The sequence below is a fragment of the Cynocephalus volans genome, chromosome 1 (assembly GCF_027409185.1).
Source record: "Cynocephalus volans isolate mCynVol1 chromosome 1, mCynVol1.pri, whole genome shotgun sequence".
Taxonomy (NCBI): Eukaryota; Metazoa; Chordata; class Mammalia; order Dermoptera; family Cynocephalidae; genus Cynocephalus; species Cynocephalus volans.
Genome location: NC_084460.1, coordinates 916,033 through 942,925, shown reverse-complemented (window position 1 = coordinate 942,925; position 26,893 = coordinate 916,033). Strand labels below are relative to the sequence as shown.

The 26,893-nt window shown below is 45.8% G+C and overlaps 1 protein-coding gene across 1 annotated transcript in view; it reads right to left on the bottom strand.

The window, feature by feature from the left end:
* The window catches only part of VWF (von Willebrand factor), a 151,350-nt gene that overhangs the window by 23,893 nt on the left and 100,564 nt on the right, over positions 1–26,893 (bottom strand). The window contains exons 33-43 of the mRNA XM_063087947.1: positions 25,965–26,008; positions 25,535–25,712; positions 18,748–18,968; positions 17,379–17,571; positions 16,835–17,176; positions 14,877–15,076; positions 9,184–9,286; positions 8,709–8,783; positions 7,339–7,443; positions 5,976–6,181; positions 3,586–3,735 (exon numbers count right to left, since the gene is read on the bottom strand). Coding sequence (XP_062944017.1) covers positions 3,586–3,735; positions 5,976–6,181; positions 7,339–7,443; positions 8,709–8,783; positions 9,184–9,286; positions 14,877–15,076; positions 16,835–17,176; positions 17,379–17,571; positions 18,748–18,968; positions 25,535–25,712; positions 25,965–26,008 — 1,817 coding nt within the window. The remainder of the gene's footprint in view (positions 1–3,585; positions 3,736–5,975; positions 6,182–7,338; positions 7,444–8,708; positions 8,784–9,183; positions 9,287–14,876; positions 15,077–16,834; positions 17,177–17,378; positions 17,572–18,747; positions 18,969–25,534; positions 25,713–25,964; positions 26,009–26,893) is intronic.

The following is a 26,893-nucleotide window of genomic DNA, read 5'->3' as shown; positions in this document are numbered from 1 at the left end:
TCGTGGGAGTGAGTCGGCCCATCCTGCCTCTTGAAGGTCCTCCAATCTGGCCAAAGCATTCAGAAGTCAGATTGAAACCCTCCTCTGAAAAGTCTGAGGCCATGTTCAAAGAATAAGCTGGGCAATGACAGTGTCGTCGTCCCAGGAGGCAAGGGCAAAGAACCCAGGACTATGCTTCATCTTGGAGCTGTGTCCGTAGGAGAGAAGGGGTAACTGCAGCTGCTCCGGATGGGAGTGGATGCCAAGCCTGTTCTGCTCCCCAAGCACACTCAAGAGCAAGTCAGATCAGAAGATGTGCACGACACTTGGGCCCCTGTCTGGGGAGCGCCACCACTCCAGAGACTTGGCTCAACTTCTCACCGTCTCCACGGGGCCTACTGACATCCCCACCCGCATCATAGCGGTGTGCAGTGAGCTGGCCCCAGTGGTTTATGAGCAAGATCCTAGCCTGTTATTGTGCATCTGTGAGGTACTAGGTACTATGGGGGAGCCAACAAATTAGGATGGTACAATCTACACACCATCTATAAGGCAGAACAAACGAAATGCCATAAAAGAAACAAAGTCTCACGGCAGTGCAAAACAAAGATGGGAAGGCACACAGGAGAGAGTAATCAACACTTTGGGGATCTAGTGTAACTCCTGCATGCCTCTCTAGAAGGCCGAATGCTGTGTGTTCTTTCTGTTTTCAGCTGCCTCTTACCATGGGCAAACACGCAGTCGACATGACAGATGACTCTCAGGCAAGACACTGTCCTCGCAAAACCCCACTAACCTCTCGTACCCAGACACCCCCAGCCATGCCACCAAAAGTTCATCTGCCTGCCATCTTTCTAAGATCTCCCTCCACACCCCCGGCAAACTTATCTTCTCGCTGCACAACTGGGCTTTATCCTGTATTTTTCTCTCTCTTTCTTTTCTCTGACTCCTCCCAAATCCTCTAGCTTATATCTATATTTGACATCTTATATCAAAATATACATCTCAGACCCTTCTCCTCACTTTCTGCTCCATCCTGTTTCACTGGCTTCCCAATTAAGAATGGGATGAAGTAGGTCTAATATCCACCCAACCTGAAGACATACGCCACTCAAAAATAAATTCCTAATTTATTCAGCATCACAATTGTTTAAGTACAGTTGCCATAGCCGAAATGGAGGTGGGAGGCGTGAGCTCTGGTCCCGTGTCCCCTGCTGCGGCAGCCTGAGGAGCACAGTCTGAAGACCTCTGCCCTGGACCAGACCGGCTCTTACAAGGCTGGAGTCGCCGTCTGTGCTCCGTCTCCTGTCTGACAAGTGGGGAGAACAGCCTTCTCTCCTCTTCCTCCGAGTATCATGAGGATGAATAAAACATAATGGACCACCTTCGGTTCCTCAGGGCACAGCTGCAGAAGCCATGATTTAGCCCGATTCTGGGGTCTCAGGGCGAGAAGTCAGGTGGTCATAAGCCTTCAGAGAAAGACTCCTTAAAGGTTTATACAAAGGTTTATGCGGGAGTTCCTCTTGCTGTCCCCATGGAAGTCAACACCTAGACACACCCACGAAACTCTCTGGGAAGCCATCAAGGCCCTTTCTTGCTTTACGTTATTTTTCTAACACAAAGAGCAGAGAACTGTGAAGAAGGTCGGGGAAAGTGTATTTCCACAGACTGTGGCTCCAGGGTGATGACGGTGATGTGTTTTGTTTCATTTGTTTGGCTTATGTCACAACCTAGACAACAAATTAATTTGTATAAGTGAGCCCAAATGTCTCCGGCGTTAGACTAAAGCTGATACTGCCCTCTTCAAAGAATAAAATTTGAGACCATCTGTAACTTACTGAAGCTTCCACACAGCACTGATCAAAGCCCAACCTGCCACGTCCCTCAGACTTAACTCAACCACGAGGACCTCATCTCCCCAGAAGATGTGAACACTCAGCCACTAAGACAGGGCCCTCAGTTCCCAAGAACTCCAGGCGTGTTTCCCCGTCCACTCCATGCCCTGAACTCTGTGCCCATCTTCCTGAAATTGCTTCCAGCACCACAGCCTCTAGACAGCCACGTTTACCCCACATGGCCCGCACCCTCCCCAACAGCTGACTGGGCCAGAGCGGGAACTGGACAGAGGACCCACTCATGGGCTGAGCTGAGCCCACCGACTCTCTTCTCGAGAAGTCAATTACTCCATGAAACATAGAGAATGAGTCAGACTGGACAGAGATGAACCCTGGATCTGAAAAGCCAGGTAGAGTTGAAGCCAGATTCAAAGAGGCCCTGTGCAAGTAAGATTTATGAAAAAGGAAAACTTCTTCATAGAGGAAGCTGGCCGCAGTGAAGAGCTTCAGCAGATGGACAGAGAGAAGCAGAGACAGGGACCCACAGGACAAGTGGACGGAAATGTTCCATGACCACAGTGCCCACCCATGTCTCCTGCACTTCATTTCTGGGAGAGTCCCCTGTGTCTTTTCCATACCTCTCCATTTTATTTTAGCTAGTTTGAATGGATTCTATTCTTTGCAATCAAAATTCCCTACTGAAACATAAAATATATTGAGTGCCAATTTTATAAAAATGGCATCTAAACAGCACTCTCTTTATTTGATAGCAATAATTGCTGTCACCTCCCATGGCCTGTGGGAGGAGGTGGAAACCAAGGGGTGCCCATAACTTGGTGTTCCCAGAAGGCACACCTGGATACCACAGCATCACCTTCTCCCAAACACGCCTAGCAACTCCGCTCAGCCCCAGAACCAGCAACGCTAGAGGAGCAGAAGAACTGAATGGACTCTCCCACTTCTGGGTTGGCTCTCAGATCCTCCCTCTGTCATCAAACCATGTACCTCCAAAACACCATCGAGAGCATTCTCTTCACTGCTGTCAACACTGATAAAAGCAACCACGAGATGTGCATACTTGCCTGCCCTGGCAACGCTTCTCTTAACATCATCCACTGCTAATAATGTAGTAACGAGGAAGGCGTTACACAGCCAGCAGAATTTGACCCACAATTCTCCGTGCAGACTGTCGCTCCCTTTTTCTAGGGTCCGATCAGTTGTCAATGTGTGAGATTACGGTGCCCCAGAACACACAGGAGCCTTAGGGGCAGGCCACCCCTAACTTAATTTGGGGAACAGTGATCATGTTTTCCAAACCTCAGATTATAAACACAGTCTGAAAATCACCAATCTACATGGAAACACCTAGTACATTGAAAATGGGACAGTCCCAAAGTTGAGGACATACGTTCGCTGCAGACGTAGGCTAAGGTGATGTCTGAAGGTGGAAGTGAGAGAAACAAACCAAGTCCTCTTTTCTAGGCATTTAATCATCTCCACATCTCTGCCCAAGCCAGCTCTGCCAGTTGCTGGACTTAGACCACGCCACAGACATGGCCAGTAGCCAAGGACTGAGTCTCAGAAGGATGACACAGTGACCCTTTTCTCAAGCTTCTTCCCTCCTCCCCAGCCCATCCTCCTCCTTTCTCCTTGGCTCTGTCCTTGAACCAGAGGTAAGTAAAGGGCCTTCCTTGCCCCTTCCTGAAGGCCCCTTCTCTACTTTGATACCCTGATGGCTCCATGCAGCACCCAGCCCCTCTGCCCCACTCACCGGCCGACAGCCGTCCTCACAGGGCTTCTGAGAGCACTGGGCCACACGCAGGCCCATCACAGCGTCCTCCATGTCAGTGCAGGTGCACACGTCACAGCCCTCCTCCCAGAACTGGCCCACAGGGTAGATGGTACCTCGGTGGACACACACCTAGAGACACAAGGTTTCCATGAGTGCACTCGTGCGGCTCATTTAAACAAGTGGTTAGTAAGCACCTACTGTGCGGAAGCGGTTCTAGGCAGTGCAAATGCAGCAATAAATAAGACCAGTGAGGTCTCCGCCCACCTGGAGGAATGCTTACAAAGTGGATTCTGTCCTCTTCCCCTCCCTGCCCACCAGCCTTAGAAAAGCTGTCCCCAGTCTACCCTGGAGGTGGCCCCTGTGAGTCCTTCATGGTCCACAGTCTCGGGTGTAACACCCTGGCTGCCTTGGTCTGATTTCATCACCCTCTTCACTGCATTTAACTCCTTCCTATGTCACACAAAAATGGTACCCAAATTCTCAGACCCAATAACGTCCTTGGACTTGGAACTTGTCCATATCTAGCCCTCTGCCCCTTAGGAGTGGACTGAAGGTGAAGGAAGCTTGGGCAGGGGCTATGAACGTGTGTCCCCTTGAGCCCACAAATGACAAGGAACTTAACAACCAAAGACTCTGGGGCATAGGGTATGGGACATGTTTGACAGTCAAGGGACCTAATTGGAAGGACTACAGGCTATGGAAGAGATGTAGGGAATGAGAGTACGAGGTTGTTTGGAATCGGAATACGTAAAGCCGGGAATGTGTGCCACACACGATGCTCAGACTTTATTTTGTAGGAACGAGATGCTGAGGAAGTTGTTGACCAGGGGACTTAATGACAGTTTTGAAATTAATCTCAAGAATGCCCTCCAAAGCTGCACAGGACAGATCTTCACCCTCATTCACATAATAGCAGGACAAGCATTTTTAAATCATTGTCCTACATCTGCTCAGTCTTCTAGCTTCTGTATAATAAACTTACTGAATAAGACCCTTTGTTATTCTATTGAGACGCCTGCTAAAAGTGTTACCACCCCTACTGAGAAGAATTTAGCAATATCTAGCAAAAGTATGTGTGTATTTGTCACTTGACCCAGAATCTTCTAAGAATCTTTCCCAAAGACACATGGGCAAAAACACAAAATAACAGAGGCACAAGGCTACATGTTATGCATTCCTAATTATAGCAAAAGACTGAAGCAACACAAATGTCCATCGATAGGGGATTGTTGAAAAAACTAAGGTGCACCGTACAATGGAGCACTGTGCAGCTGTAACAGGGGCTACGGCAGATCTCGTACACAGAGCAAGCTCCATCATCTATTATTAAATAAAGAAAAAATTAAAACAAAATTTAATGTGCTACCCTTTCTGTGATAAATAGAAAGAAATACAAATATGTAAGACTCAACTATATTTTCAAAAAGAAAAAATGGAAAGATGCCAAAAACTAATGAAAATTGTAAATTATGGGGGAAAGCAAGGAACAAGGTGAAGGAAACAGGGATAGAAGAAGTAAGACTTCTGGGAATGTGTCTTGTTCTATAATTTGGCCTTTAGAATCATTTAAGTGTTTTAAACAATAAACATATTAAATCAAAAAGGAAATAACAAGCAACCCCTAAAAATGGAAAACGAATTGAAACGTCTGACTAACGGGATTATCAAGCCCGGGGCACAATCACACAAGGAAAATAATTATTTCAAATGACTTTAAAACCCAGTCTTTCAACTCTGTATACCCAATGGGTTATATTCTCAGGACAAGAAGAATTGTGAAGAAATTTTAAACCACTTTCAGTAGTCTTAAATTATTTGTAGTAATACTGGTACTGTTATTTTTCAAAATGTTACAGGCATATTGTAAGATAAAGTAAACAAGTAATTATATTAATTATGTTTAGAAACAAAGATTTTCAACTTAGAGTAAAAGTGATGCAATTATAAAATCAAAGTTAAGCACTATAAAAAATTTTGAATCAGAAATATCACTTACACTTATGAGTTTTTATCTTCTTTTAAAATCTGTGTTTCTAAGCTCTGTTCACTGAACAAGTCTAAAGGCAATGACAACCTAGGAGCCATAAGCATTCCTGGCACCCAGACCGTAGTGTCTACACACCATTTTCATTAAAAGGTACCAGGACATTTTGGTAAAAAAAAAAGGATGCACTCAGGTACACAGCAGTTCACTATAATACCAACTAAGTCAACTAAATTCCCACCCAGCCTGAGGTGGCATGCTGACTGCCCACCCTCCAAGCTACGTGGCACTTGGTTTGAGCAGGAAGGGGAGGTTAGGCAGGTGTGAATCTTCCGTGAGGAGCAGGTGTTGGCCATTGTCCCAGCCAGAGCTGAGCAGTCCCTACCTTGTCAGGGAGGCAGGTGATTGTGGTGCAGCCACAGTCGTTGGTGGTGGCCGAGGCCAGGTACCCGAGAGGGCAGCTCACCGTGGAGTTGGCACAGTTGCAGGCACACTCGTACTCATCACAGCACTGGGTCTTCCGAAGGACTGGTGTCCGGTGCGGGGGGCAGGAGGGCGGTGACTCCCTTCGACAATCCTCCTTCCTGCAGGCTAAGGGGTAGCGCGAGGTGATCCTGCAGCCCTGCCACGCTGAGCTCTGCACCCAGCAGGGTTCATAAGTACCCAGCTACCACAGAGGGTCCCCAGGAAATCTAGACCCAGAATATTACATCAGAAATGCATGGGAGCCCAGCTCAGGGGCTGCGGGATGTTCAGTTATACCGAAAAGCAGTTAGTCTGTAGAAAAAGAAGAGGAGAAAGGTGAGGCTGGGAACTGTCATGGAGGAGAGGTGAAGGCTGCTCAATCGCTGCTCCAGAACCTTCCCATGTGCCTCTGGATGGGCTGGGATCCTGCCAGCTGCTGATTCTCAGGATGGCAGATGCAGAATCTCTAAGACCCAGAGAGGTTCCAGCACACTATGAGCTGGTAAGCACATTATATGCTGGAGGTTTATGTGATCCTGTCCCTGCCTCGGTACCTAGAACACCACCCTGCATGTTTAGGTCTTCCAACAATGTGAAATGAAAGATAGCCAGCAATCCGTCAAATCCACGATGTCATTTTATAAATGTCAAATCCCATCTCTATGTCCTTTGCCTATTTTCAACTCCCTTCAAATACAACAAGGTCTTACATCGAGGAACTCAAGTGAGATCCCAAATCAACAGGACAAGAACTCCACTTGACTTAAAGTGGGTATTCTCAGTAGCTAAATACAGAATTTGGTTTCTTGCCACATCTTACTTTAGTCCAACCTTATGCTTAAATTTTAGTATTTAGTGATTAAATATATGAACTTACAGAGGAAAAAACCCTATAAATTTGTTTGGGAATAAGATCCAATGATGAGGACAAGCCAAGGGAACATTCCTGCCCCTCGACGGCGTGTGGGAGGATGGAAGTGAATACAGACTGGATCGACAGCCTTCCTCGTTTCAGCCCCAGATGCTTCTTAATATAACCCAAGAAGGAAGCGCCTGCAGCTGTGCCCACAAGTGGTATACTTGCAACAGCGTGCAGCTGGAAGGATTGTTAGAGGATGCAATTCAGGTGTGACCTAACCCTCTGTCCCAGATGTACCCCAGAGTCAGCTAACTAGAAAACAGGAAATGACATAATCTTGGAAAAGTTCCCCAAGAAAGGACAGCTTCTGCAGGCCAGGAAACAGTGGCCACGTGACCCCCCTCCTCATCCGCAGAGGCCTTACCACAGGTGAAGTTGGGTCTGCACTCGCCAGGATTCATCAGTGTTGGCTGGAGGCCACCTTCACAGTGAGGCACTGGGGGCAGCTCACAGCTCACCAGGTCACACACTGAGGGCCAGGAAAGAGAGATGTCATGCAGAGCTCAGCGAGGTTACTCTCTTGTTACCTGTGAATGGAACCCCACTTTCCTATTCATGCAGACTTCTCTTGTTTAGTAAATGGTGATGATGGTGAGAGAGAGAGAAAGGAGGAAGTGACAGACAGACAGACAGACAGACAGGTAGGTAGGTAGATAGATGGATAGATAGATAGACAGACAAAATGGATGGATGGATAGATGGATGGGTGGATAGAGATAGACGTAGAATAGACAGATAATAGAAAGATGATAAATAGATCCGAGTCATATGATAGGTCTATACTGATTATTCTTACAAGCTGCTAAGACTTCCAAGTCTCAACCAAGTCACTTGAATCCTCTAGACCTTCTATAAGGTGGGACTCTACCTTATAGAGTTAGTCTGAGGATTTCATGGGACAATGAGGCAAAATGCCCAGCATGTTGTCGTAATGTCTATAAAATGAGGGGCTTGACCTAGACGTCCCCTGTAGCTCTACTTCTGACATTCTAAGACCTATTTTACACAAATTGTTCTCAAGTCATATCTTCCTCCCCACAGGACTTCTATTTATTTCTGATAAATTTCATCAGCATAAATTTGTCAGTTTATTTAATTCCTTTTTAGATCCCTGGACTGCCCCATGTCTATTTGCTCTCCCTTGAAAATCTGCGTCACTGCACAGTTTACAAGACTGTGCTTTGTGTCTCCACCCGTGCAGTTAATAAACACATTGGACAGGACAGGGGTGGCGTGCTAGAGGCTTCTCCTACCACGTTAACCATAATTGCCTCAGCTCTGAATTCATGGGGTTATACCATTATTCAGCCCACTAGTCACTGTGTAGATTGCAAGCCTATCACGAAACCTTCTGACAAACAACTTGCTGTAATCAAGGTGTCCTGGGTGTGCCTTCCCTACATCTAGTGTCCTCAAAATCTTATTGAAAAGGAAAGTGGGTTAATTTGGCATGACTTTCTCTTCAGTAAATCTCTGTAGCCCTCAGTGATCGCCCATTCTTTTATTAATGATTTCAAACCTTGCATTTAATAATCTCCCATAGAATTCTTCTAGGAAGCAAATGCTGTAGTCCAGAGGTCACTCTTTCCATTTTTTTGGAAAATACAGCCAGCCTTTACCCCACCCTGTGCCTGAGACCATATCCACCTTCCAGCACCCACGGCATGGTTCAGCTGGGGCTGGGGCTGGGACTGGGATGTGGACCCCAGAGAAATAAGCTTGCAGGGCACGTACCACACTCGTACTCGGGGCAGCACCGTTCTGAGTTCTGGTGGAGGCGGGCCACTTCGCACGGGCTGCACGTGGGAGCTGCAACAGAAGAAGGGCCACAGAGGTCAGAGAAATCAACGACGGTGCAGCCCAGAGAAGGATCCAAAGTGCTGGATTCTAACTGTTCCTGTTCACTGACACCGGCACAGCCATGGATGGGAGTCCCACAAGAATGCAGGCCGGAGGCATCTGACAGAACAAGTCTCCCCAGTGTGTCCCGCTGACACCCTCAAATTTACCCTCCAGGGGACTGTGAGTCTGAGGGCCAAGGCAGGGACAGGCAGGCAGGGTTAACTGAGTGTCCATGCCAGGCCAGCACAGCGAGGGGAGAGGCCATGCAGGGAAATTCACTGCAGGTGCCCCATGTCGGAGCGGGCCTGCCGGGCTGCACAGGAGCCCCTCTTCCTCTGAGAGCACTGGGGCGGGTGGGCTCTCTCACCTCTGGCCGTGGGGCAGGGCTGAGACGTGCAGTTGACCTTCCGCCCACTCAGGCACGTGCAGATCTGACAGGGCTGGTGGTCCGGGACCCAGGTCTCGAGGAACTGAGGGGGAAAGGAGGGTGGGAGAGGGCACAGGATGCTGTGAGTGCAAAGCCCAGGAGCCCATGGCAGCCAGTCCTCCCCCACCTCTGCCTCGGTTTCCTCTCATGAGGGCTGGTGCATGAGCCATCCCCTGCAAGAGCCGCACAGACACACGAAAGCAGGTCGGAGGAGGTTGTGAGGCTCTGAGAGGAAGGACCTAGAGAGGTGCCAGGTCCGCTTTGTGAACACAGGGGAAAGTGACAAACACAGACTTTAGAAAACTCAGGAACTCTCACTACAGCCTTCTCTGATGGTGGAGCTAAAACCAAGCAAAGCGAGAAAAGGAGTTTTTGTATTACACTGCTCATAGTTTCTTAAGCCAGAGGAGAAATTGCAATATAGCTTGAGGGGGAAATCTATCTATTTCTGGAACCGTTAAGACAATGGGGTAGGAAGAGTTGAGCGAAGGACAGCAAAACGCTTAAAACCATCACATTGTTGATGCCAGAAGAGATCTTAGAGGTCGAGGGCAGCTCTCTGATTTTTCAGACGAAGACCGCCCAGGGTGAGAGCAACCTTCTCAGAGCTGCACGCAGCCCTACAGCCCGCCCCACACGTGGGGATGCACAGCTAGACTCAGCCATCAAGTTACATTTAAACCTAAATTCAAGTTAAATTGTCCCTGAATAAATCCATTCTTATCCAGTAGCTCAAAGGCCTCTAAGAAGTTCCCGGCTCAAGGCCTCCTCACTTCAGGTGCTTCCACAGTTGGCAGTCAGCTGAGCAGAAGGCAGGTCAGAGATCTCCAAGCAAAGCCCCCATCCCCCAGGTGCTCCGTCCCCTTCAGGACTAAACCCTCGGATCTTGCCTTGATACTCAGTCTCCCAATAAATAGTAACAGCTACACTTTGAATAGCATCTGCTACAGGCCACTGTTTTAAGGATGTTATTTGCATTGCTCATGTAATCCTCACTGCGATCCTATGGTGAGGATATTTTTTACTATCATCCCCACTTTTCAAATGAGAAAGCTAACACACTTGCTCAGGGTCAGTCCTTGAACCCAGAATCCATATTTTTAACCACTAGGTTCTGCTGCCTCCTAATAACAAGGAACATGAAATATGTTCAAGATACTTTTCTAGGGACTTTACATTTGTTTACTTTATTTCCATTAAAATAACTCTATAAGTACTATTAATATCTGTATTTACAAATAATGAAATCGAGACACAGAGAAGTTAAGCAGCTTGACCCAGTGGCACATCCAGAATTTGAAACTGTGTTCTAGCCCCAGACACCACGGACTTAGCCTCCACACCAAAACCTCCCCTCGTCAATAGTCACAGAGCCTGCCACAGCAGGCCTGGACACTGTCACAGCCCTCAAATACCAACAGTCAAGTTGAGGAAATAAGACTAGTCCATGAAAAGTTGGATGAGATAAGTAAATTGTGATCCATGCGTATCGTAGAATATTACTCAATAGTAAAAAGTAACAAACTACCAAAACACACAAGCACACAGATGAATCTCAAAAGCTATATGCCGAGGGAAGGAAGCCAGGCAAACAGGGACCATGTACTGCCTGACTCCATTTATATAAAATTCCAGAGAATATAAATAAATCTGTAGTGACAGAAGCAGACCAGTGGTTGTCTGGAGTTGGGGGATGTATTAAAAAGGGACATAAGGAAACTTTTGGGGATGATGAAAATGTTCATTATCTTGATTATGATGATGGTTTCACATGTGTAACCTATGTCGAAACTTATCAAACCGTACACTTTAAATATGTGCTGTTTGTTGTATGCAAATTATACCTCAATAAAGCTGTTTTTCAAAAAGATAAACAGAAGAACTGCAGGACTGCACAGGAAGACTTCTCTAGGGCTGGGGGTTCCGTGGAGGTCTCACGAAGGTGCACCTCTGAAGCAGAAAGGTCTTGGGCAAAGGGGAAAGGAGTAGGAATTCCAGGTGGGAACAGAGTGAACCAAGGCACAGAGGCGGGAATGTTCTGGTGGGCACGAGGGCATGGGAGTGGGGGACCTGGGCACAGTGGGGCCGAGGCGGGAAGGCTGAAGACAGTGGTACAGGCGTTGCATGACCACTTTAGGAATTCGCACTTAAGTCCACAGGCGAGGTGCAGCCCTGCAGGTGTGTGCGCAGGACCCCGCCTCAGAGAGAAGGGGGTTATGCAAAGACAAGCTTGGTGACAGCGAGCAAGGTGGAAGAACTAGAAACAGAAAACCAAAAAGAGGCTGCAGCAGCTGCTCTTCCAGTGTTTGTCCAAGGCCTGGGGAGATCCAGGGAGCGGCACAAGCACTGGCCTCGGATGTCTGGGGCGGGGGGTCGAAATGGTGAAAGGGATGAGATGAGAAAAGAGAGGGTCATATTTTGTATGTTTAGGTTTTCTTTTTTACTCTCTCTCTCTCTTTTTACATGTGGACCCCAGATATTGAAAGTCAAGAATAAATCATTCAACCTTCCCAGTATCCTGAGAGTGGGCAACACCACAATAGATGACTAAAAGCAGGTGTCCAACCTCCCTCCCCAGGGATTTTCATTTTCCCAGGAAGCTTTAATGAGGCCCGCCTGAGGCAGAGGCAGAATCAGTGACCCCTGAAAAAGCCAGGGCTCAGCTTCTGGAAGTGCCCGTGGCTGCCCTAAAGGCCTGCCCAGGCTATGCAGCCACCAGGCCAGCAGAGGGCGCTCCTGCATGGGCCCAGCCAAGGGCTCCCAGCGCCAGGTGTGACCATCACCTGGCAGGAGAACAGGAACAAGAGTCAGCTGGAGTTAAAGATTAAATAAAGGTTGCAAAAGAACAGCCTACAGAGAGTATGTAGGGGAAAATGAAGTCTGGGCCGGAGCCAGAGAAGGGAAACAAGCCATTCATCCTGCAACGCCCCAGCCAGAGCACCTAATGAAAGATGCAAAGGCAATGTGAGTGCTGAGTCCTGCTGCAGAACAGCAGAGACTGGGGGAGAAGAAAGGCAGCCCCAGCCACGGGCGCCCGGGCCATGGAGGCAGGTCTTCCCGACGCCCATCCCCGCCAGCCCCGCCACCAAGGGGACGGCCTGTGTGCCTCCCGGTCCCTTCCGAGCCTGCTGTGAAGGCTCATGTCTTTAGAGTCTGCTCTATAAAATAAACAAGAGCTATGGAAACTGGTAAATATTTTGCCCTTCTGAAGTCACTGCAGTAGTTTTATACCCTAGTTTATTTCCCTGAAGAAATGTTTTTGGGGCTTTATTTTTCAGTTAAATAAAATTCATTTCATGGAGATGTTCTTCCTATTAGATTTTAATTCTTTCTCTGCTTTGAAAGTAAAAGCTGACAATGCAGGTGGCTGGATAAGATGCTTGTTTGCCTCCATTTAAACTATATTTTCTGAAATAACTAAAACTGGCTGTGTTCTCTTCAAAGCTTTTGATCTACTGATTTTATGTGACGTGATTTTTAAAACATATTTAAGAGAAGTTTTCTGTGTTTAAAATATTGCACTATTTCTAGCTCAGTTGGTCAGAGCATGGCCTTGTAACACCAAGGCCAAAGGTTTGGTTCCCCATATCGGCCAGCCGCCAAAAATAAATTAATTAATTATTGCACCATTTGGACAGATTCTTTATAGAACTCAAATGCATATTCTAATGTGTTGACTGAAGGTGAGTGAGCAGTGAAGAGGGGAAACAGAGTCAGAGAGGAGGAGTGGAGAGAAGGGGGTTGAAGACAACGTAAACTTCCCAAGCTTCCTCCTTTCGGGACCCTGCAGACACCCAACACTCACGGAGCCAGGATTGCTGCAAATTTGAGCTTATTTGTCATCACAGAATGCCAAGGAAGAGGGCAGACCCCGTTTCCACCTGCCTCTGAAGACAAGCACTTTACCACAGCCAGCAAAATCAGTCTGAAATGACCACTGGACACTAGCACCATGTGTAAGTGGTATACATCATTTGAGACCTGTGGGAGCCCAGGAGCTGCACCTGATTGGGAGAGGAATATAAGGTTTTGTCAACTCATGCGGGGAATATTACAGTACAGGCAATTACTTAATTTAGCAGTTTAAATATGGCTGTAGAGTACGAATGGGCTTCTCTTCTGGCTCATCTATTCCACCGTGAGAACAAATAGGATCCACTAGGGGTAAGCCCAACAACTAAACTAGAGCAGGTGAGACCCACCCAAATAATAGCCCTAATGGGTGCCCATGCTTCCATAAACACCCAGTAGCTCAGAGTTTGGCTCACGGTTGTAATGAGACCAATGCAAGGCTCAGACACCATGCAGATGACCTGGTGTTATGACTAGCAATCCCAGCTTTATCACCATGTCACTTGAGCATCAGTCCACACCCATTCAATAGGACTTGCAATAATGACCCTTGGGGACATTATTATGTAATAATAGAGCTTTGGGGAGAATCAGATGGTAAAGATGTCAGGTCTTAGTGCAGCCATGATCATAGGACACATTCTCCTTTGCTAGAAGCTAGATATGCTCCTACCTTTTCCATGTTCTACAGAGTTGTTGTCAAGGATGAAGGACAGGGCCATTGCATGCATTCACGTGCACACAGATACACACTGCCAAGATACTTCAAATACATACGGTGTCAATTGTGAAGAGATATGACAGCCATTCTAGGCCAAGATGGGAGCATTCAGTAAGTATCCTTTCAAAATGTGCACAATAACTCCTGAAGAGCTAGAAGAATTGATGACTCAATGACTCCCAAGCAAATCAGCCCAAAAAGATACAGCAAAAGGAGAGTTTGCTATAGTAGAAGTAGCAAGATTTTTGGAGTCAGATAGAGCTTCAAATTTTGAGTCCAACTCTCAACTCTATCACTTAAGAACTGTGTCCATAGGCGAGTTTCTAAGCTCTTTAAGTCTTAGCTTCTTCATAGGGTTTTGTGAGTATCTGTGAGTGATGTAAGCTATCCTAGTGTATCCTGTGGGACCCTAGTCCAAAGGGATGTTACACATACATGCACACACATGCTCACACCCACAAGGTCAAATAAATTTGAGAAGCAAAAATCCTCTTAAAATATTTGCAATGTACACTAGTACATTAAAAGCTCTAAAGAGTCCTGCAATTAAGAAACCTGTTTAACTACGTTTAGATAGTGTTCTTTAAACTCACTTGATCACAAGTAACTGTTTATACACTGCAAAACATACCTTTGAAAATCATTGAAATAATGAATATATAGTGCTTAGCACAGTCAAGGTACATACAATATATCTTCGTCATGGCTTACATCACCCTATAAAATGTTATTTTCTCTTTCCCTTCTGGGTTTCTATATCTTTCTACATACATAAATATAATAATAAAAATAATAGTAAGAATAATAATAATAGTAACACCATAGTAACAACACTTTGGTGTTTGATCCCACAGCTAACACATGACGGGCCCAGGATTTGAACCATGATCTATCTGAATCCAAAGCCATTATGCAATACTGCCTCCCGGTCCCTTCAATGATCTCCTCAAGAGTCAACCCTGCTGCCAAAGTTGGAAGAGGCCAGTCACTGGTGAACACGTCCCCCTATTGACCCCAGAGGGAAGCAGCCCCATGGGAGGAAAGAGGCCAGGGCTCCTACCTGGTGCCGGACTCCATCCTTATCAATGCACTGAGTACAGGCCTCCTCGGGAACACAGCTGCCTTCCAGCAGGACTTGGTGCGGGGGGCAGAAGCAGCCTTCTGAAGGGTGGTCCCCACAGGAGCTCGTATTGCCGTCACAGTGCTGGGGGCAGCTGCGCTCGCAGTAGCTGTACACCAGGGATGGTGAGCATGACATAGCTGCAGACAGAGAAGAAGGTCACTGCCAATGGCCCGCACCAGGTGGAGCGAAACAGGCACAGCTGATTTGACATGTTAATCATCTGACAAACTTGCTAGGGCAGGGATGGCTAGTTTCCACCAATTTTCACTCTCCCCATCTTCAATAGAAATAGAACTTTTTCTGGGCCCACAACCACAACCACACAGAAAAAAGACTACATTTCCCAGCCTCCTTTGCAACTAAGTATGGTTGTGCTCATGTGACTGTGTTCTGACCAGTGAACTGCAAGAGGAAGTGTAGCATACAATGGCAGCCTCCAGGAAATCTTTTTAAAATGACAGCTGTGCATGCCCTTCCATTCCTTTTTCCTCCTCCCATCCTGCTGCTTGGAATATGAATGTAATAGGTAGAGCTCCACTTTAAACCACAAAGAAAAAGACCATACCTAAGTCAGGGCAGGGCAAAAAGCTAGAATCCAATTTGAGGCCCAGAATCAGCAGCTGCTACCACCCTCTGATCAGCTGTGCAACAGAGAATTTTATCTCTCTGTTACTTGCAGCCAAATCTACTCCTAACTAATTATGCTAATTAAGTGAACCCATGTATCCTCAGCAAGTTTTGTGGTCCTTTCTTTTTGAATACAGATGTGTTTGATGCCTTAAAATCCTATTAAAATTAAATAAGGAATCCACAGCTCTGAAGAGTTGCTTTGAGAGAGAAGCTACAAGGTTATCCATTTCTCCCATTCTGACCTGCTCAGCAACTTCCTCACATTCTCATAGGGCCAAGGCAGGTGGCAAAGAAGGTTTCCAAGGATTTGGAGTACTAAGGGTTTTTCTCTGTAGGCACAATAAACAGCCAGGAGGTACACAGAGAAATCAGTAAGCAGAGAAGTGCTTTCAGTAACTTAGAAACTGACATTTGCCCCTTCATCTGTAGGCAGATAGAAACAAAGCAGTATTATCCACATGAACTCAGAAAATCAGAGCTCAAAAGAACCTGAGGGTCATCTGGTCCAACTCTCTCGTTCTAAGATGCAGACACGGTGGTCCAGAAAGACTAAGAGAATGGCTGATAATCAGTTGAGCTGGGACTAGAATTCCCGAGTCCTCCAGCCCCAGGTCGAGCTGCTGACAGCTCTATGATGACACACTCTGAGACTCTGACATGCTTGTACATATTGACTTCCTTCAAAAAAACAGTCGAGGATTATATTTGATATTCGAGGATTTCAAGTTCAGTGTTCTTTTCACTCCAGCATCCCTTGAGGGCACGATCCATATCTGATTCGTTTTAAATGATAAATAAATGCCAAGTCCAAGTAGGGAAGCTGACCTTGAGGGGGAGACACGTACACTAGCAATTCTGTGTGTCTGTAATTAAGAAGGCTCTTGGTAATCAAATGGCAAAAGTCCACCCACACTTCAAAGTTCTGCTTAGGCATGGCCCTCTGCAAGCCCTTGCCAAAGCTCGGTGGGATTTCAAATTTGATACAATACTTTGCCAAAGCCTATATGTGTCTAATACATTAAAATCACATTTGTCTGACTATAGAAACTAATAGAAAGGATCTTGTTTTAATTTACATAGAAATTTTACATGTGAAGTGCTCCTATATTTACCATCTTACTTGATCCTAACTGTACCCTAGATAATAGGAAATACAGGGACGTTGATCTTCATTAGCCAGACAAAGAATCTGAGGCCCAGAGAGGCTGAGCAAGCCCACAGCTGGTTCGTCTCCAGGAACGTCAGGGGTTCATATGGGGACTCACCACAGAAGTCAGTTGTCCTCCAGTCAACACAGACCCCATTGGTCCGACAGAGGTGGGCATAGGAGGCAATCACCTCACACACTTGCTCCCAGTGGCAACTGTCCTGCTGGCAGATGGCATAAAATGTGTCTGGAGCAAGGACCTTGTGGCACTCAGCAAACAGTGCTGAGTGGAGGATCTGGCAGCGGGAGGTGTCAGAGACAGGACACTGCTCCTCAGGAATGGGCTGGCATGTCCGACCCGGCTGCTGCTCGGTCCATTCCTGGATCAGTGTTTTCCAGTCCGTGGTGACCGTGCCATCCCTCAGCATGAAGTCATTGGCCCCGTTCTCATCACAGATCCCTGGAGACACAAGCAAAGACAAAGTCGGCCACCACACTGATGCCAGAGACTGGCGGTCTCCATCCCCAGCAGGGTCTGAACCCTCCTGCCCGGTCCCTGTTACTAGATCCAGAAATATAAGTATCAGAGAGCCCTGAGAGTGCAGTAAGCCAGGTTTATAAGTGTAAGGAGGTGGTGAGAGGAGCTGAGAAAACATCCTTACCACAGAGCCCGTACATCTTTGAAGCAAAGGTCTTGGGGCTGAGCTGCAGTTGGAACTCATTGTTTCGTGGAGTGAAAGTGAAAATGTGGCCAAGATGGTTGAATCTGACCTCATGCATGATGGCACCATAGATGTTGGCCTCCATGTTCCCACCCACGTAAGGGACAGACACCAGTCTCCCATTCACCGCCACCTGCCCAAAGAAGGAAGGGCTCATCAGTAGTTCTTGCAATGAGGACTCCTGGAACTGCATTCTTGGCTTCTTGCTGAAGTACTGAGAGTCCCTGCACATTCATCACGTGCAGCCACAGTGTTGGCCACGAACCCTGATATTTGGCAGCAGCTCTTCTAAGATAAAGGAAGGTGTTTACTGGGCTTAACAGGAGAACAGACTGTTATAATACTGGACAGACAGCCATGCACCCAGAACCTGAAAGCCCAGGGGTTAAAGAAACCTTGAGCCTGTGTGACTCAACAGGAAGGGAGGCCCCTTCAAGACAGGCTGAGAAAGTTGCAATTTTGCCCACTCATCAGGGCATTGTCTCCAGGGGCATCTAACAGGACAGACTACTTTAAATCTTTCTTGTGTGTACATGTTTCACTAGAAGATCCCACTTTGGAGACCCAACTGTACAGCACATCGAACATATTAAAATGTATTCACATCCTGCAATGAATGTAATTTTTGCTGTAAAAATTTTGGAAGCATTCTTTTTTTTATCATTTTGATTTTTAAATGTTTGGCTATGAGTTACTCATTTAATATATGACTAGCTATGATTTTTCAGCAATTACTGTTCATATTCAGGAATTCTTGCGAAGTGAGAAAATCTAGCCTACAAGTTGTTTCCACAATGAAATATTTATGATTTCTAAATGAACAAGTAGAGAAGTTGGCATAATGTAACCTTTTGTAAACATTTAATGAAACATTTATTTATATCAGTTTGGCAGTTTTCTTTTCAAATTCAGAAGCCATACATTTTTTTAGGCCCTAACTATTTTCAGAAGCCCTAATTTAGACCCTAAATCTTTCCCTTTGGAAGGTTCACAGGCCTTGGGCACCAGGCTCATGATGCCTATTGGGTAAACAGTCCTGGTGCCAACCCCCATTCTCCACCAGTGCCAGAAGCTGGCACTGCATTCACAACTTAATGCTATTTAAAATTGATTCTCTATTCCAAATCTGGGCCTGGAACAACATGAGATCATGCCAAGATGAGGAAGATGGAAATAAATTCCTCTGCTAGTTAGGCAGAGGCTGAGTCCCAAGCAGGAGCACCAGCTGAAACCAGCTGCCACCAAGAGCACATGGCTTCCCTGAGGCTCTGCTGCCACCTTGCCATGGGACCCACAGAGAGCACCTCACCTCCATGTCGCTGTGGAGTTCAAGTGAGAGGCCGCTATGCTTCACCTCAATGGATTTCATGCAGGTCTGCCTTGCCCCAGGGCTGCAGGCACCATTATGGAGAATCACCTCCAGGTCCTGCTCTTTGTTTTGAAATAGGACATAGGAACAGCTTCCAGTCAGCTTGAAATTCTGCCCATCAAAGGTCACGATGTGCCGAGTGGAGCTGCCCATGCATACACCTGGACAGGGAGAGCAGAGGATGGCATGACATTATGCACATGCCCACACCTGCACACACACCGATGCGCTTGAGACCTGAACAGTCCCTGTGAGGTCATACAGTCCAATTTCCTCCTTTTAACAGGTTAGGAAACTGAGACTCTGAGAGTTAGAGAAGCTTAGGAAAGTAACACTTGGCCATTGAATATTTTCCTGGAGAAGGTTTAGAGGACAAATACTACAAAAAAAACGTGGAAAATTATAGAAGCATACTTCCAAAAAATGCAAATGTGCAATGTGAATGATCCACTCAACAGGGATACTTTGGCCCAGGAAACAAAGTTCAGTTCCAGGGGTGTTACAACGTGTTGAAATCACGAGGAGCTAAGCAAGCTATGAGCTCATGATTTCATTGTAAAGAAAATCTACCTAAAGATGTGTGTCCTTTCAGCTGCCAAGTGACTAATGGTACAAGTGGCCATGTTGACTTAATCCCTTAAGAGATCGCAGAAGAGAAATATTTCCAGAGCCAAAAAACATGCTTGGGTCTTGGTGCTCTCTCACTTGACCCTCATTTATTCACATAATCAGCAAATTCTCAAGGTTTCTATTAAAACACCATTTGTGAATTTTGATGATTTTGCATCTTCAAAAGAAGATTCAGTGAAAACCCCCACATTGAAGGCACCACTGCCAGAAATGATTTCAAAGCTAATCTTGGACCTAAATGAAGTTGGAGGTGGGCTTTCCAGACAAACCATGACCACGTCTGCAGTGGTGGGTGAATAAAAGCCCAAGGACTAAGGGCAGATTCAGTAGGCAGAGAGCCCCGGTAATAAAGTCCCCACTCAAGGGCAGGCCTGGGAAACCTCCACCTCCACAGGTGGCTGTCAAGGCAGCACACCCACTGACACTTGGTGGGTCTGGATATGACATCTGTCAGAGCTGAGCAGCCCCCACAAGTTCTTCAACTCAAAATCCCCTAAGTCGAGCAGCAGCCATTTCCAAGTGACGCTACTAAACGCCACTGGCTTACTGACATCCATGCTGCAAGTGACTCCCAGTACTCCAGCTGTTAATGTTGTCAGTTGTCAAGGAATCAGCCCCAACTGCCATGAGAATGTAATAAACTGCAAGCCAAAGAAATGGTTTTAGCTCACACCTGGTGAGTTCATGGGAAGGGCTCTGCCCACCATAAGGTAAACTGTGACATGGAATGGGCACTCCAGAGCCAGAGAAACTCAGGGTTAAATTCTGCTCTACCACTTGCTTGTCCTGTGACCTTGGATAGATTACTTCTCTTCTGTGATCCCCTCCTATCTCCTCTGCGTAATGGGATTATAATAGCTACCTTTGAGGATTATTGTGTGCACTGGTTTCAATGTGGATAAAAGGCCTGCCTAATAGTGTGTCACACACATGCATGTTCAGTAAATAGATCTATAAGTCTTACCAAGAAGCCAGTGCCACAGAGGAAATCCAACAGTTTGTAGTAATAAAATTTCTGTGTTGTAGGTATATTAGAACTTGAGATCTTTCCATCTCCAGAATACCAAGTTACTTCCCAACAAACCGTCACACTGTACCCCAGTTTACTAATCGGTTTTAATAAGTCACATATATTAACACACTCCAATGTTCAAGATGTAGAGAAAATTAAGCTGAACTAATCAAAAAATTAATATATGAGAGTTACATAATAAAATATTATTGGAGAGTTATAAAATATTATTGCAAAATATACCACTCATAAATATCTCCAGAAATCATTTTATTTCATTTTTCCCCTTCTCTTCAACATCTTTCTACTCATTATCTTTTTAAATGACAATAGAAATATCTGTGACAGAATATAATACTAAAACTTTTGACTGAGTGCCAAAATATAAAGGATAGCAGGTACCAAAGTGAATTGTCAGAGAGACCAAAATGCAAACACTCAATGACATCGAGGCAGCCAAAGACAAGGGCAGCTGCCCACGTCCACATCTCCCCATAGACCCTCCAATCCTAATACAGGACAATAAGACCAAATTAAACTACCGTATAAAAATCATGCGTTCAGCATAACTAGAAAACAGAGAATACCCAAACTTTAAAATAAGTAAATAAAATAAGAAAAAAAAAAAACCCACCAAATCCCAGCAAACCATCTCATGCTCTAGCCACTAGCCTTTGTCATGAACAGGGACAACTCAAGGAAAACTGTAAAGAAGAGAGAAGAGGGGAGCAGAGTGAGCACAAGCCTCAAATTTCTCTACAACCACCGCCGCCTGACACAGAAGTCCATCCTAAGTGTAAAAATAGTTTATAAAGTATCCTCATAGATCCAATCAGATGCTTAAAACACACACAATGTTAAGTGACAACCTGAAAAGCATGGGGGGGGGGGTGGCAAAAAGGCGTGGAAAGGTGCCTGGCAATTGAGTGGTGATGTTAAAAAAAAAAAAGCAGAAAGGTAAATTCAGGGCACAGAAAGACGTAAAAAGAACTAAAAAAAATTACAGGACATACAACCTTCAGGATGCACATGTGTGTGCGTGCACACACAGACACACACACACACACCGCTAAGGAAACAACTTTTCTACACTGATAGAAGAGAGAGTCATTGAACCAGAAATCTTGTAAAACCCTTAATCCACAAAGTGAACAGAAGAAAACTAAGTCTGTAAAAGTTGCTTCAAAACATCAGAAAACAAGAATCAATACTCCTCACCTAATAAAAATTACACAAAAAGAAAAAACTGAAGAACCATGACATAGAAGAAACTGTAAGACAACACTCAAACTAAATTAAATATACTCAAAATTTGCAAAAAATGAAAATGACCTTGAATCAAAATTTTGAAAACTAAGAAAAGAAATTAACAAAAACAGGAATCCAAAAAATAGAGTTTATTAAGTTCGGGGGGGGGGATGAAAGAAAAGGGCAAAATCTACTCCGAAATAAAGACTAAAAGTACCCAAGAGAAAATAAACCAAAAATTTAATAAAGAGCATTCAAGAAAAGCAAGAAAACAGCAAAAAGAACGAAAATGAGTTAATGAGCAAATTGAAAGGGTCAGAGAGAAAGTAATAAAAATGTGATTTTTTTTTTTGTCTTTTTCGTGACCGACAGTCAGCCAGTGAGTGCACCGGCCATTCCTATATAGGATCCGAACCCACAGCGGGAGCGTCGGTGCGCTCCCAGCGCTGCCCGAGTGTGCCACGGGCTTGGCCCAAAAAAATGTGATTTTTATACACACTTATCTGTTGACCCAAGAATCCCACTTCTAGGAATCTACCCTGATGACACACTTCCAGCTGTATAAAAACTTATATACTCAAGGCTACTCACTGCAGCATTGTGCATAATTGCAAACTGTTGAAAACGACCTAAGTACACACACATAGAAGAACAGCTGAGTAAACTCGGCGCATAATGAAGGGCTCCTAGGAAGCTGTCTTTGAGCTGATACGGAGTGACTTCCAGGATGCAGGAGGGTACTTCCAACAGTTCATGGAAAAATAGCATTAAAAGATAATACGAACCTTTCCATGAACTTTCTGAAGTACCCTTGTACTCTCAAGCAGAAAAAAAGGCAATGCTCATTTGTACAGAAACAACCAAAGGCAGTATAAACCAGACGTGAATGAGACTTCATTCAAAGTGAGTGTTTACCTCCAGGGAACAGGTGGACACGGGCAGGAGGGACCGGGAAGCAAAGGAGAGGATGCACCTTTCCGTAGAGCTCCGGCACTTAAAGTCATGCAATGCTGCACATGCCAGGAGCAAATAAGTAAATAAAATCAGCAGGCATAGGGACAAGGGGAGCCCCAAGAGGAATGCAAACAGAAACAGTTTATACTAACGGCAACGAATAACATAACTACGTAAAAGGGTTGTGGGCAGACGAACCTAAATACCTTTGGAAAACAAAATTTTACTCCAAGAATAAAGACAAAAAGAGTTGCACACAAATACTGTATCTAGTTAGTAGACACGCTTGTCACAAAGGTATGAGTTAGCAATACTGAAACTCCTTTATTTATATTCTGGGATTAAGCAAATATGTAAACACATTGTGGATAATGAAAGCTAAGTTTCTTGCTGTCTGAGAAAGGAAGGGATGTGGACACGTCAGAAGGACACAAGAGCCAAATCAGAAGGACTCCCCGTGGCTGAATCTGGGACCATTTGAGCAAGAAAATAATGAATGCTTGTAATTGAATGCACCACAAAGAATAAAAATAAGAATCCATGAGTCCACAGTGATTGGACAAATAATTGATTTAATAAATTAATTAATAAATGAGAGAGAAAGGAAAGCTCTTCCTTTCAATAGAATTCCAACTAATGAATATGCAGGGGATGATGGAGTTCGAAAATCCCTATTTGGCTAACACCGTAGTAAGAACTGTTTCAGCCAAGAATCATCAATGGTTGGTACACATAATAGGTAAAAGTATAGTTCCATCACTTCAAAGTATCTCTTCACAAGATAATCGTGAAATGCAAAGAGGAGAATCATGACTTTGTAGTGGAGAAACCTGGTGAACCCCACCTAAACCAAGTGACCAAACTTAACATCACCAGTGACGGGGCAGGTTGACATCACTACCTCTTTATACCATGTGCCAAAGAAGAGCACAGTGTGTCTTCTATGGTATTCTTGACAAAATGTATAACCTGGTTTTAACCCAAATTGAGAGACATTCTACAAAATTACTGGTCGGTACTCTTCAAAAGTATCAAGGTCATAAAAGTCAAAGAAAGACTGAGGTATTGTTCCACATTTAAGGAGATTAGGGAGACATGACATTACATGGGATGTGTGATTCTGGACTGAATCCTAGACCAGAAAAAAAAAAAAAAAAAGGATATCAGTAAAACAACTGGAAAAATTTGAATAAGATAATAGTTTTAATCAGTGTTAAATTCCTGATTTTGATCATTGTACTATGATTATATAAGATATATAACAATCTTGCTGAAGGTATTCAGGAATTCCTTGTGCTATTTATGCAATTTTTTATAAATCTAAAATTATTGAAAATAAAAAGTTTTAAAATGTTTAAATTTTAAAATGTTTTTCAAAAATACCCCTAAAATCTAGTTTTATGACTCATTTTAAGAGTCAAGAGGGATATTGACGGATTGGGTTAAGAAGAGATTTATTTGAAGGGAGCAGCTCCTGTGCTGTGAGTTCCACATCCCCACATGCTCCAAGAGGGACAAATGGAGCCTCGTGAGCAGGACTTTCAGGAGGCCACTCCAAGAGACGGATTCATGTTCCACACAGTTATGGGGAACATTAGACCACTGTCTGACACATTCCTGAAAAGAGAGAATCTGTGGCTATTGGCCACTGGTGGCCAGGCAATAAGAGAGAGGACCTACAGAAGACAGGAGGGCTGGGCTTGTCTTAAAAGTGATCCTGCTACAGGGTTAGGTGGACCCCAAAAGAGAGAGAGCCTATGAGGGGTTGAATGCAGAGAAGCCAGAAGCTTAGTTGGGAGAAGCAGCAGCCAGCCAGAGGACAAAGCCTGTTTCTTGTGCCCCCAGACTGAGTATTGGAGGAGCACTGCAAAGAAGCCTCTTAGGAAATCCTCAGGAGAGCCGGCAAGAGAAGCAGGATGCCGTAAACTCCTGCCGGGCCAGAGGGTGCAGCGCCTCGCACAGCACAGCAGCCACATGGTGTGCTAATCCCCCTGTCCACTGCCCCCTCTCCATGCCCCCAGCTGGGAGCGAAGCTGGCCACACCCTCTCTCCCAGAGGCAGGCAGCCCAAACTGGGACTGGGGAGGTGCTGTAATTCTCATCAAGTTCAAGGTTTTGATTATTACACCGGAGTGGGCATCTAATTACCAACTGAGTCTTTGTTTTGTGGCTTAAAGTGACCATAGAATTCTTTATGAATAAACAGGAAGAACATGAGGTCTGGTAGTTTTCATCTCGGCTGGGGGAAGTGTACCCCACAGAATCAGTTCTAGAGGGAGAGTGGGATATCAAACACAGTTTTGACGGCATCCCACAAGTTACGTCTGTTCAGCATGATGGTTACCATCTATCCACTGCTGAGGAGGGACCATCAGAAACAGCCATTTCTCCCAGTCAGGAGGCAAGAGGCCTAACACACCCCCAAGGGCCCACAGTGTCCACAGGTTTACATGAGATGGACTCGAACATGTCCCCCTCTCAGCCAGGCCACCCAACCCCATGCAGCTATGGGTGGACTGGAGAGCTTTCTGGGGGCGCCCCTCTCACTGCTGTACTTCCACTGCTACACCCCAAACATGCAGATTCCTAAAGGTAGACTCGCCGACAGCCAAGCTGAGCACTGACCTCAGAAAAGCACGTCTTCCTTCTGGTTACACTTAACCTGGGGAAGGGCCTTCCAAAGACAGAAGATAGAGCAGTGATGCCTGAGCCCTGATGAAAACACACTCAGAGAGCACGGGAGGGAGGAGGCGTGGGAGGCAGCTAGGCACACGGTGAGGAGGGAGGCTACCCTGGCTGCAGGGCTCTTGCTCTACCTCTCCACACAGCCCAGCTCAAAGCTCTGCCCCTTGACACCGTCCAGGCTGGTGAAGCAAAAACTCACAGGGGCAGGACCAGCGGCAGCCACAGGTCTCTTCTACCCGAACAGGGGACTGGTTGTTGGGACACGAAGGCCTCGGCCCCCGGTCACAGTTGACCCGATGACTCTTCAGCAAGGTGTGGCCGTCTGGCAGGCATGTCACCGTGTGGCACTGATCTGGCAAGGTCCAGACTTGCCCAGGCTGCAGGAGAAAAAAACAGCCACCAACAGGGAATGGATGAGGTACTCCAACTCTACACCCACCTGCCAGCCAACCAAGCACCTCTGGGCACACAGAGGCAAGCCCTGGGCACTGGCCTAAATGGCAAGGAGGCTGTGTGTGAGACAGGAAGCAGAACACAAGATGGACAGGGGGACCCCAAAAGAGAAGAAACTGGACTAAGACCCGAGTAAGAAAAATGAACCCGTGGAAACGAGGGCCCCACACACTCACCCTCTTCTCGTTCCCGTCTTCGTCCACGCAAACTCTAACGAACCCTGAAACACACACCAATAAGACCTTAGTTCCCAACTCTCGCCCCAAATCCTAAACCATTCGCCACGTCTGCCTGGCTACCCAGTCTAGTCTTTGAGTCAACTGAAGTCTGTAAAGAATCCGAGTGGGTTTCACAGTGGGGACCCCGGTCCACGGGTTGAGAGGCGGTCACCCTGCGGTTCTTCAGACATGCTTTGCAGTTATCAATGATAATACGGCAATAACCACAGCTCGCGGGGTCTTTTCAGAGACACAGTCATTATCTCCTTGCACATGCAAGCCACTGCCAGAGAAGGAAAGGGTGGGGGACAAGCAAGACCTGAAAACCTGGAAGAGATGTACTTGAAGAGTCCTACCAGGAGAGCTCTCACCCAGCAGGAAAGGGAAATAACTCTGTACAAGTTCTGACTTACAGCTAGTTACGTAAGGCAGAAACAGAAAACCAGGCCAAAAAAATCGTATGTATTTTTCTAAAGTTTCTAGCATAAATTCAACATAAATTGTGGTGCTTTGATATTATTCACTGGTACTGCATTTCTGAAGCCTGTTACACCCATGTTGAGAGTGAGCACAGGACTATGGGGAAGACCATGGTCTGAAGGATTTGGGGGGTTCCCTGCTTATGTCTTCTGATTCTCTTGTCCAAGATCCCTCTGCACAAATGAGCATGGGCCTTCTCGGCTAAAGTTCAGAGCGACAGGGTGGAAGGACGATACACAGAAGACCTTCTGGTGGCCCCCTGGAGGTCTGTAGTGCCCCTTCCATGAGCAGAAACTTAAAGGTCCTGGTCCATGTGACAATCTTCATGCAAGGCTAAATCTCATGCCTTGGTACCCTCAGGACTCTAGAATGGTGTTTTCGTTTTTATGTTTGGGGGGAGGTTTGGA